The following is an 11,676-nucleotide window of genomic DNA, read 5'->3' on the forward strand; positions in this document are numbered from 1 at the left end:
GGTGGTCATGAGTACATACGGGTCCTGCCTGTCCCTGGTCTTATAAAGGCTCCTGGGCTGCAGACTCCACCCCCAGAGTCCCAGTCTCAGCCCCACGTTCGTCCCACATCCACTAGTCAGTCTCACCCCCCACACTCCTCCCACTTTCATGTGTTCTTGAGTGTTTTCCTTGCGGGAAAGCAGGGGAGGAAAACCCAGGAACCTTTAATTGTACCAGAGCCAGAGCTGCAGACACCCTGGGTCTGCTTTCATCAGGAACTGAACCATGTGCATCAGGGGCAAGTGAACACGCCCCTCTCTGAGGTCAACTCTCATTTCTGGGGCAGTTGGAGAAGGTGTCAGGTCCTCCACTCTTCCATCTGCAAGCCCACTTCCAGCTGTGAGGACCATAGCTCTCTGCTGGACACCTGAGCAGGCCCAGCCAGTCCCCTAGTGATCAGGAGGTATCTAGGGGGTGTCTGTGCTGCCCAACCCTGAAAAGTAATGCTCAGACTCCTGTGCCGGAATGGACGGGTGGAGGGGGATGGCAAGGGTTAGTCAGCATCCCAGGCCACTGGGTAAATCCCAAATTTCCTCCACTGTCCTCTAGGAACTGACACAAGGAAGCCCAATCAGAAAGCAGGATGGCCAGGATTGTTGGCAGCTGCCACACTGTGTGATCCTGGGTAAGTCAGCTCGGGAGGCCTCAGTGTACCTGTCTCTACAATGGGTATAGATGATGAAAATCTCCCACAGAGAAAAGCCTGGTCTCCTCTTTTGGCACTGGGAAATGCCCCGTGACTTGGCTCTCAGCCAGGCAGAAATGACTCTGCTGCTGCTCTGGAGGTCCTGGCTGCCGCCCTGGAAGAGACAAAGACGAGAATATCTTGTTCTGCTCTAAAGTAAACAAACAGCCCAGCAGCAGCCTGCACCCTGGCCAGCTCAGGCTGCGGTCACTTACCCCGGCAGCCCCTGCCACTGAGGGCTGGACCTAGGACCATGGCCTGGGAACGCCAAAAATTGCAGAGCTGGCATTACATAACCTGTGCAGGGCTTGGGGGCAAGATGGCGCTGAGTGTCGTGTGTGCCGGATAGAGAAGCCACGGGAGCCCGCACCAGCCAGCCTGGTGTAAGGAAGCAGAATGGTTAAGATGTGCACCCAGACTGCGAGATGTAGCGTGAGCAATTGGCTGGCAGCGTGCGGGGCTAAGCACATGGAAGACCAAGAAACATCCAACACTGTGGCTCGAGTCCAGGTTCCTGTGCCTGCAGAACTCCCTGTTCCTCCTTCCTCGTGCAAGAACAGTCTTAGACGATCTGGATAAGGGGCATTTGCATACAGGTGAGCCTTCTCACTCTGCTGGCACCTGGCGTAGCAGGCAAGCTGCCTGTGGAGAACCCCAGCTCCACACTCAACTCCAGCTTCCTGCGGATGTGGCTACTGGGAAGCAGCAGGTGATAGATAGTTGAAGCCACTGGATTCCTGCACCCACGTGAGGAACCTGGATTGAGTTTGTGTCTCCTAGCCTCAGGTTAGCCCCATGCAAAAGCAAATTCAGAAAGGCTTAATAAAATACAGTGTAAAAGTTCCTGAGGAGGGCCCAGTGCCGTAGCCTAGTGGCTAAAGACTCACCTTACACATGCCAGTTCATGTCCCAGTGACCCCACTTCCCATCCAACTCCCTGCTTGTTGCCTGGGAAAGCAGGTGAGGAAGGCCCAAAGCTTTGGGACCCTGCACCCACCTGAGAGACCCAGAAGAGGCTCCTGGCTTTAAATCAGCTTGACTCTGGCCATTACGGTCACTTCGGGAGTGAATCAGCAGATGGAAGAGCTTGCTTTCTGTCTCTCCTCCCCTCTGTATATCTGACTTTCCAATAAAAATAAATCTTAAAAAAAAAACTGCACTTACAAAAAAAGCTTTTTAAAAAAGTTCCTGAGGAGGCTGTATGTGTTCATTGCCTTGGGGGCATCAAATGGCTGCAGAGTATAAAAAGTTAAAAAGTAACTGCTCTATTGAAGTGCCATGCGAAGTTTGTGATGGAGACTGCACTTGGGATTTAATGGAAGGAGTTAGACTTGTGTCCTTGCCCCATCACCTTCTACCCCACCTTCCTCCAGTATCCCGCGAGATCCTGTTGAATCCCAGAGGACACGGTGCTTGCCAACAACCTCCGTGTGATTCGGGGCTCACTGAAAACTGGACACGCATGAGGAATGGACATGGAGAGGCACACACAAGATGCCTAGCGTTGCGTCCCACTAGCATTTACAGGATGGGTTTGTGGCCTGCCTGGGGCCATGCTGACAACATGCAGAGCTCTGGACATGTCCCAGGCTTGAGGGTGATCGTCCAGCACCCACTTCCTGCCCCCTTCACATTCCAGAATCTGCACCTTCAGGCTTCAACCTGACTGTACACGCACTGACACTGGTCCAGCCCAAAGTCGAGTCTCTTACACGTCCAACCTGAGAAAGCACTTCTCCACCTCCCTAGCATGGGCATTTCAGGCCGGGAAAGTTCTTGCTGGAGTGGAAACGGCACAGATCCCCACTTGTGGCAACCCCAGGTGTTTCCACGAGAGGCAAGATCATGGCTGAGAACCTTGGTTAACACACAGTATCCTGTTCCTGCCGTTGCAATGCCTTCCTCCCGAGGACTGAGTCCTTTTAGGCATCTTTCTCTCTTCTGATTTTTTTTTTTAACAGTCCAAGGAGATTTCCATTCTAGTGGATGTAAGCCTTGATTTTAAGTAAATGAGCGATGTTCAAGGTGCCTGTGGGAGAAATGAGGCCCTAGCAAAGTCAACTATCTGGGCTCTGCCACACATGCCGGAGACCAGAGTGGAGTTTTCTCAGACCCGGCTTCAGCTTGGCCTAGTTCTGGCCTTTGTGGGGTGTGAACTAGGGAATGGGAGCTGTGTGTATTCGCTCTCTCTCTTCCTATCTGTGTCTTGGATAAATAAATACATTTTTAAGATTAAAAACTCAGTTCCAGGGCCCGGCGCCGTGGCGCAAGTGGTTAAAGGTCCTCGCCTTGCACGCCCGGGATCCCATGTGGGCGCCAGTTCTAATCCCGGCAGCCCCGCTTCCCTTCCAGCTCCCTGCCTGTGGCCTGGGAAAGCGGTCGAGGACGGCCCAAAGCTTTGGGAACCTGCACCCGCGTGGGAGACCCGGAGGAGGCTCCTGGCTTCGGATCGGCATAGCATCAGCCCGTTGCGCTCACTTGGGGAGTGAATCATCGGACGGAAGATCTTCCTCTCTGTCTCTCCTCTCTGTATATCCGCCTTTCCAATGAAAAAATAATAATAATAATAAAAAAAAAAAGTGAACCAGGGTAAGAAAAAAAAAAAAAAAACAAAAAACAAAACTCAGTTCCAGAGGCTATCACCATTGACTATTTATTAGGTCTCTGGAATAGGATTTCTAAATGTAGATAAAAGACCAAGGGCCCAGTGCGGTGGCCTAGCGGCTAAAGCCCTCACCTTGAACACACCAGGATCCTGGGCACACCAGGGCACTGGTTCTAATCCCGCCAGCCCTGCTTCCCATCCAGCTCCCTGCTTGTGGCCTGAGAAAGCAGTCGAGGACGGCCCAAAGCCTTGGGTTCCCGTACCTGCTTCAGAGACCTGGAGGAAGTTCCTGGCTCCCAGCTTCGGATTTGCGCAGCACTGGCCATTGAGGTCACTTGGGGAGTGAATCATCAAATGAAAGAGCTTCCTCTCTGTTTCTCCTCCTGTCTGCATATTGATTTTGCAATAAAAATAAATAAATCTAAAAAAGGAAAGACCAAAAGGAAAATATGAATGGATTATATTATCGTATTTTATTCCAGAAAAGTTAAATGTTCATTTTTAAATATTCAAAAGGAGCCAGCAAGCATTGTGGTGCATCCCGCATGAATGCTGGGTTTGAGTCCTGGATGCTTTGCTTCTGATCCCTTTGCTGCTAATGTCTGCGAAAGCAGTGGCCCAACTACTCAAGCCATCACAGCTATCTCCCAGGGTCTGTGTTAGCAGGAAGATGAAGTCAGGAGCAGAGCTGGGTGTTGGGTCCTTGGGATCCCATCACTCCATGTGAGAGACTCGGATGGAGTTCCGGGCTTCTGGCTTCATTCTGGCCCAACCCTACCCATTGTAACCATCTGGGAAGTGAACCAGCAAATGGACCATCGCCCCCTTTCTCCTCTCTCGCTCTCCCTCCCTCTCTGTAACTGTGCCTTTCAAATAAATAAAAACTGCTTACAGATTAAAAAACAAAACCTTTTCCTTTTGCACAACTAATTCAACAATTATTTGCACTAAATCATTGATATGAAAAGTTTTCAAGCCATGACCTAGTGAGTCCAATGTAAATCCACAAACCAAAAGACAGAGACACTTAGTGCATAAAGGAGACTGATTACAGCATGATTTGCAATGACAGAAATCCACAGCAGCAAGTTTCATCCTAATGTGTTAGGATATCACTGGGCACAGCAGCATTCCTGAGTTTGATGCCCAGCTCTGGCTCCTGACTCCAGCTCCCAGCTAAGGTGCACTCTGTAAAACAACAGTGATGTCCCAGCCATCCACCTGGGAGACCCGGACTCAATTCCAAGCTCCCAGCTTTGTCCCAGACCAGTCCTAGCTGTAACAGGCATTTAGGAAATGAAATAGTGTTACGGGATTCGTGATCTGAGAGATGAGATGCCAAAGCCTTTAACAGGAAATATTCTCTCCAAGAAGTGCAGCCCAGACAACTCTGCAAAGCAGCAAAGTGTATTGAGGAGGCAGGTAAACAGACCAGCCGGCTGGGCTCAGCTCTCCTTTCCTTCAGAGAGTGACCCCAAGGTGAGGGTTACAGAGGTTTTTATAGAAAGAGTGGATTATGCAGCTATGGGAACCAAGTGATTTGGGCAGCCACAAGAGTTAGCCATGAGAACGATGGGTGAAGCCAATCTTAACATTATTAATCTGTGGAACCGAGGGTTCCTGGCAGGGCATGTTACACCTTGTGCTTTGGCCCCCAAAGCAGGAAGCTGGCAAAGCATTTTATACAAAAGCATGAAGAGCAGATTAACAAACTTATATAGGCCTGAACCAAAGTGACTGTCTCGTGACTGTATTTCACAATGATTGTTATTGACATATGGCTCAATTGAGTTTGCATCTGAAAAGACTGAGCCTTGAATAATAAAGAATATTTCCTCAGTCACCTTTTTAATCTTCTTTGTCCCGCAAATATGATTACACATATTGTTGATTGGATGTCTAAATGCTATAAGGCAGCTATAGGAACTAACACAAAACTGTATATGTATATGCAATTACTGAGAAGGTTTGACCCGCTCCCCTTAATACACCTAACATTGCTCCCCGGTACGTACTGAGCTGCACGCTGTGTTGGCATGCACCCAGGCCATTGCTCCATGCAGCCAGCAGGGGCTGAAATAGCTACAAGCCCCAAGGAAAGATGATAAGCCCATTTCCTTCCCAGGGTAAGTTTTTCTTTTCTGAACTTGGGCTGCCCTCCACCATATTAGGGGATGGGGGTTTATGCTCACTGTATTTGACAGATTTTTAAATTTTGCTTATTCGTTCGAAAGTCAGAATTACACAGATTGAGAGAGAGAGACAGAAAGAGAGAGATTTTCTATCCACTGGTTCACTCCTCAGATGATCGCAATAGCTGGGACTGGCCCAGCGGAAGCCAGGAGATTCTTCCAGGTCTTCCAGGTGGATGGTAGAGGTCCACACACTTGGGCCATTCTCTGCTCTTTTTCCCTTAAGCAGGGAGATGTGCTGGAAGTGGAGCAGCTGGCATCACAAGCATCAGCTTTATTCACTATGCCACAGTGCCGGCAACACAAGTCAACCTCCAGAGGGCACAATTAAACCAAATGTGCTTGCCAAGCCATGAAGCTAACCCTCCCAGAAGTGATGCAAGATGGTGCTGGGAAAATAAGGCCAGGGCTGGGAGCTTCACACCTGCACAACCTGCCCAGGTGCACGTGTGCAGAAACCCCTCAACACGCTCGATGCCCTCAGCACTGTCGATCACCAGCTTGTTTCATGTGCAGGAGGTTCCAACATGAAATTGCATCATTAACTTGGGCCAACATCTATTTTGTTCCTACTGAATCCATAGGTGTGTTATCACCTTTTATCACATAACTGACTCATTTCTCACCCCCTGAAATACCAGAGTCCAGGCCTCACTAGTTTCAGGAAAGAGAGACATTTGCGTTTTACCTGATAAAAATGTTAGCAATTATTATGGCAGGTGCACCAGTAGTTACATTGTTGAGAAAGTTTCCCAAATTGGTGTTGACTATCACCACTCTGAGTGCTGGGACTCAGGGGCTGTCCTGCTCAGAGTGGTGGCCCCGGCGTGATCTGGCAAACACTTAAGGACCTCAGAATCTGTGTCATTGTGGGCCCCCTTTCCTGTGACTCCTGAACACACCAGCGCTGTGAGCCAGCTCAGCTGAGGGACAGAGCTAGACTGGTCAGAGGGCAGTAGGTCAGATGGCTAAAGGTGAAGACTTTGCTTTGGCTTCAGGCACATGGCTTTGAATTAGAATCTGGATAGCATTGCTTGCACCAGGATACTCTGGGTCGGTCAGGCTGCCCCCAGCTTCCATAGCTTTATCAGCTGCCGAGAAGGAGGCGGGAGGCGCCTCACCTGATTCTGGCACGAAGCAGGTGCTGCTTATGTGTATGGGACATCCCACAAAGGTGTCTTCCTTTGTCCTGCTCTTTCCACTCCAGTAGAGGGACAACTCATCACCAGCTAAGACCCTGGAGTCTGCTACCCGAGGTCTCTTTAAGGTGAATTTTGAAATGACACGTGATAGCACATTTATACGCCTTATCAGCCATCGGGATTTCATTGTCACATGTTATTACACAACAAGCCACCCGAGCAGTGTGACTGAAAGCATGCTTTCCAAATAATTGTTTTTAATTTGTCGGAAAGGTCGAGAAACATCAACAGACACAGATTAAGGCGAGATTTTCCACTCGCTAGTTCACTTTTCCAATACCCTTCAGCCCCTGTAGCTGGGGCTGGGCCAGACCAAAATCAGAAACTGGGAACTCTGTCAAGGTCTCCCGTGTGGGTGGCTCTCTGAGCCCTCCTCCACTGCCTCCCAGGGCCTGTACAACCAGGTGATTGAGACTGGCAATCAGAGCCACAGCTGCACCCAACAACCACCCATCTGGAACCTGTTTCTATGAGAGACTGTGTAGGAATGTGAGAGAGCCCCGTGCACCCTGTACCCAGCCCGCCCAGTGCTAACGCCTTTCGAAACAAAGGGAGCAGGCATTTAGCCTAGAGGCTAAACTACTGCTTGGGACACCCAGTATCAGAGTGTCTGGGTTCGAGTCCCAGTTCCACTCTTGATTCCAGCTTCCTACTAAGGCAGAACCTGGAGGAGAAACAGGATCAAATGCCTCCCTGCCACCCACATGGAAGATCCACTTGGAGTTCCCGGCTTCCATCAGTGACCTGGTCCAGTCTTGGCCACTGTGAGCGTGTGGGGAGTGAGCCAGCAGGTGGCAGCTCTCCCTGTCGGTCAAACAGATGATGTTTTTTCAGGAATAGTAGTATGAGATCACAGTCATGATATGACAAAGGTGCAATGCAATGATCTTATTCAGGTTTCCCAGTTTCCCTTGTACTCGTGTACGCTTGAGAGAGAGAGAGAGAGAGAGAGAGTATGCGTGTAAGCTCCCTGCCATTTTATCTCATGAACTCTTCACATACGACGTCACTTCTTAAACGTGCTGTCCACATCTGGGGGCTCTGGCTCGGTCTTCTTTTTTCTCAATGCTTCAAAAACAAGAGCTGGGATAAGCAGGTTGATAGAGCAAGCAGGGGAAACAAGCTAAAGGTGGTGGAGGGTGTGTGGGGGAAGCAGGTGAACTGAGGACAAGTTGTTTCCAAGGCTAAGCCCGTTAATCCTGGCCAACCATCGGGCTGTCACCCCAGGGGACTTGCCACTCCCTCTCTTGTTTCCCCAAGGAAGCCAAAGACACAGGCAATCCGGAGTAGTTGCAGACACTGGGTATGTCTCCTCTTGCTCACTTGTTCTCTCTCTTTCTCCACCCTTCTGAGCAACCCCATTGCTGGGAACTGGGAGCCCAGCACGTGTGGGGCTTGGGTGGGGAGGGATTATGCCCCCTTCCCCATGTTCCTGATCCTGTCACCAGCCAATAAGCTCCAGGCAGCACCCAGCCCCAACAGCTCCCCAAGTGTGAAACCCGAGCTTCTTCCTGGGAGGGAGGGCCCTGTGAAAGGGGCTGGCAGAGCAGGGGTGCTGTTGCGAGCCCAGAGCGCGAGGACGTGGCAGTCCACAGTCAGGATGGCAGACAGGCTGTACGCAGGCGGCGAGGACTACACCAAGGAGTTCGACCCCGCGGACTATCTCCGCACCTACTACGCCTTCGACTCGGGCCCTGTGGCTGAGAATGAGATCCTGAAATTTAACCTGGAAAATCTCTTCCAAACTTTCTCTGCAGGTGAGTGAAGGACCTCTCTCCTGGGAGTCAGGGAGGCAGAGGCCCTGGAGGTAGAAACAAGACATCCTGACCCTTCCTCTGGGCTGTGGCCCGCCTGGGATGACCCTGCCCCCAAATGCATAGCCGCCAAGCGACAGCTTATGTGGAGCCAGAGCAACAACCCAGCAGGCATCGGTAGTTTCACTTGAGAATGAGACAGGAGCACCAAGCACGGCTGTCACCGCTTTTGCGGAGAGGCCTCTCCTGCCAGATTCTGTGGGCTCTTGAGTCTCAGAAAATCTGATGGTGTCTCATAAACACACACACACACGTGCACACGCACAGTGGTCAAAAACAAAATTGATCCAAAATACCCAAAGCCAAGTCAAGGCTCAGTTTATAGATTGCTAACCCTTGGACACCGTAGAAAGAGGATGGGCCACCACCCGGGGCCACACAGAGCTAAAACTCAGCAATTTGGGGCTGTCAAATGCAGGTGGGCAGGGTGCACACTGCACACCACCAAAGGACACTCAGAAAACTTGCCACCAAGTCAGGGCCAAGAAAGGTGTGTCGAGCAACACCCACCTGACTAAGGGTAGGAAGCTGAAGGCTGCCAGGGAAATGTGAGATTTCCTGGGGGGAGGGAGAGCTGTTGGTCCCGGGCCTGGCAGGTGGCCCCGCAGAGGGGGTCAGTGGAAGGCAGCATTTTTGGGCTCCTTTTCTCCTCACCTGCCCAGCCCCCCAGTGCTTATCCACAACGGTGTGGCTCTCTCCCACCTAGCACACAACTGTGTGGGAAGTCCCACCTCGCATCAGGGCCTGGCTGGGGCTCAGGCCCCAGGCTAGCGAGACCCACAGGACTTGTCTTGCCAGCATGCAAGGAGCAGCCCGAGGAGGGGATGTCTGTTATGTGTGCCAGACTGCAGCCCACCTGGAGCCCTCCCTGTACGGCCAGAGGCTCCTGCGATGATCTGCGACTCCCCTCCACTGGTCATAGCTGGGCGGGCTGATGCTGTCCCTGCAGGAGGTATCGGCGGTGACGTCCTGATTGACATAGGCTCAGGCCCCACCATCTACCAGCTGCTGTCAGCCTGCGAGACCTTCCGGGAGATCATCGCCACGGACTACACGGAGCAGAACCTGCGTGAGCTGCAGCGGTGGTTGAGCCAGGAGCCCGGAGCCTACGACTGGTCCCCAGCCGTGCAGTACGTGTGCGAGCTGGAGGGAGACAGGTACTGCCCGCTGCCCCATCTTAAACAGGCTCTCCCCACAGCGTCAGCTAACCCCTCCTGCTGCTGCCACCCTGCCTGTAACCCTATGGCTGCTTACTCTGCTCCATAAATTGTGCAGCACCAGCCCTGGTCTTACCTCCTCCTAGAAGCCGCCCATGATTGCCCAGTTCACCCCTTCTACAAACCAGCTTTTCCTTCAGGGATAGGGCACAAACCAACTGTGGTGACCCCCCATTCTGAGTCACAGAGAACACGTGTCTCCCCTATCCTTGGGGTGGCTAAGGAATGGCAGGAGGGGCATGACCAGAATTGCAGGAGCAATCGGTGGATGCCAAGGCCACAGAGCAGCCAGGTGCACAGTGGGAGGAGGCTCCACCTGCAGGGGAAGCTCATGGAGGGAGACAGAATAAGAAAACCCTTTGGAGAGTCCCTCCCAGGAAGCTGAGTGATGGACATGTTTCCAGAAGCAAGAAGGGTCGAGTCTGTGTGAGTCAGGAGTGAACTAAGCCGGCACAAAACCATGTGAACCTACAAATACGACACAGTTGAGACACACGTGGTCCCAGCTGCGGGAACTGGGCCAGGGACTACTGGAGGCTGCCAGGGACCCTAGGAGTGAGGGAGAGCTGGGAAAGGGGACTTAGTGCCCGGAGCGCACAGGGTCTTCATAACAGGTGACAACAAAATTTTGAGACAATAGGGAAGAGGTTCCTAAAGTTCATGGACAAAGACTATTAGGCAAAGTTGCCCAAGGAAGGAGTGAAGGATAAAAATGCACTATTTCCCAAAGCCAAAGACGCTTCAACACATCCAGGCTTCAGTTCTCTCATCCGTAAAATGGGAGAATAGTGTTTTCTTTTGAAGAACAGGTTAGATGGGGAGGCCTCTGTCCAGAGGGTACAGGTGGGGACTCCTGTGACCCCCAATGCAGTCCCCTCCCCATGACCACACCTTCACCCTTCACAGGAGCAGGTGGCAGGAGAAGGAGGCCCGGCTCCGGAGGACGGTGACCCGGCTACTGAAGTGCGATGTGACCAAGCCTCACCCACTGGAGCCGGCCCAGGTGCCTCCTGCTGACTGCGTGCTCACCCTGCTGGCCCTGGAGAGCGCCTGTGCCAACGTGGACGCCTACCGGGCAGCCATGCGGGGCCTGGTTGGCCTGCTGAAACCGGGTGGCCACCTAGTCACCATGGCCGTTCTGCGTGCCCAGCACTACATGGTGGGCTCCAAGAAGTTCTTTGGGCTCCCCCTGGAGAGGGAGACAGTGGAGCAGGCAGTGCGAGAGGCCGGCTGCCAGGTGCTCAGATGTGACCACCGCAATCTCAGCTACTCAGCCAGCTTCTCCATCAGCGAGGGCATCTGCTTTGTGGTGGCCCGCAAGGACCCCGCTATCTGAAGCCAGCCCAGCTGGGTGTGGCCTACCCCACAGGGTCAGCCTTGGGCCCCAGGTCCTGCTTCCACGCGCTCTAAAAGTTACTCAAACCTTTAGTTCTACCCTCTTCTCACCAAAGCCACAGGTGCAAATCCAAGTTCCCCCCACCCCCAGGCATCCAGCCCAGGGATCTTTCCCCATACCCACTTCTTGCTACTCTGCATCAATGAGCATCAAAATAAAGTAGTTTTGCTGGCCATGGTCCTGGACTCCCTTCTCACCGGAGCAGACCCTAACACAGACTTGCATGCAAGGAGCTCATAGAGAAGAGATCCTGGAAGGCAGGTGGGAGAATGTACTTTATACAGCTCCTAGTTCTGTGGCTATCTGGGGATGGCCAAGAGACCCTGTCTGAAGGGGCTGGAAGGTTGGTCCACCTGCCCCTTCCCATGGTCACAGCTGACTCTTGAGGCTTTGCGTTAAAAATGGAGTCAGCATATCAGGAAGGAGGCAGCAGATAGTCCCATTGGTTGCAGAGTGGGTCCAGGTCCCAGTAGCCTGGTCCTTTTGCCTACTTCTCCGGCTTCTGGATCACAGACCTGGTCCATA

The 11,676-nt window shown here is 52.3% G+C and overlaps 1 protein-coding gene across 1 annotated transcript; it reads left to right on the top strand.

The window, feature by feature from the left end:
- Positions 1 to 8,106: 8,106 nt before the first annotated feature.
- LOC121145759 (indolethylamine N-methyltransferase-like) lies at positions 8,107 to 11,290 on the top strand. The gene is made up of 3 exons (XM_040964854.1): positions 8,107 to 8,481; positions 9,488 to 9,695; positions 10,662 to 11,290. Exons 1-3 carry the CDS (start codon positions 8,151 to 8,153, stop codon positions 11,089 to 11,091), a joined length of 969 nt encoding a protein of 322 aa, XP_040820788.1. The 5' UTR covers positions 8,107 to 8,150; the 3' UTR covers positions 11,092 to 11,290.
- The last annotated feature ends 386 nt before the right edge of the window (positions 11,291 to 11,676 follow it).

This window comes from Ochotona curzoniae, unplaced genomic scaffold (genome assembly GCF_017591425.1).
Source record: "Ochotona curzoniae isolate NIBS_2020 unplaced genomic scaffold, NIBS_Ocur_1.0 scaffold_3835, whole genome shotgun sequence".
Taxonomy (NCBI): Eukaryota; Metazoa; Chordata; class Mammalia; order Lagomorpha; family Ochotonidae; genus Ochotona; species Ochotona curzoniae.

Bases quoted from the DNA above. Each gene is read 5' to 3' on its own strand.
- LOC121145759 (XM_040964854.1), top strand. From the start codon at position 8,151: ATGTTCCTGATCCTGTCACCAGCCAATAAGCTCCAGGCAGCACCCAGC. The intron at 8,482-9,487 runs GTGAGTGAAGGA...CTGTCCCTGCAG, and splicing joins CTTCCAAACTTTCTCTGCAG to GAGGTATCGGCGGTGACGTC. The intron at 9,696-10,661 runs GTACTGCCCGCT...CACCCTTCACAG, and splicing joins TGCGAGCTGGAGGGAGACAG to GAGCAGGTGGCAGGAGAAGG.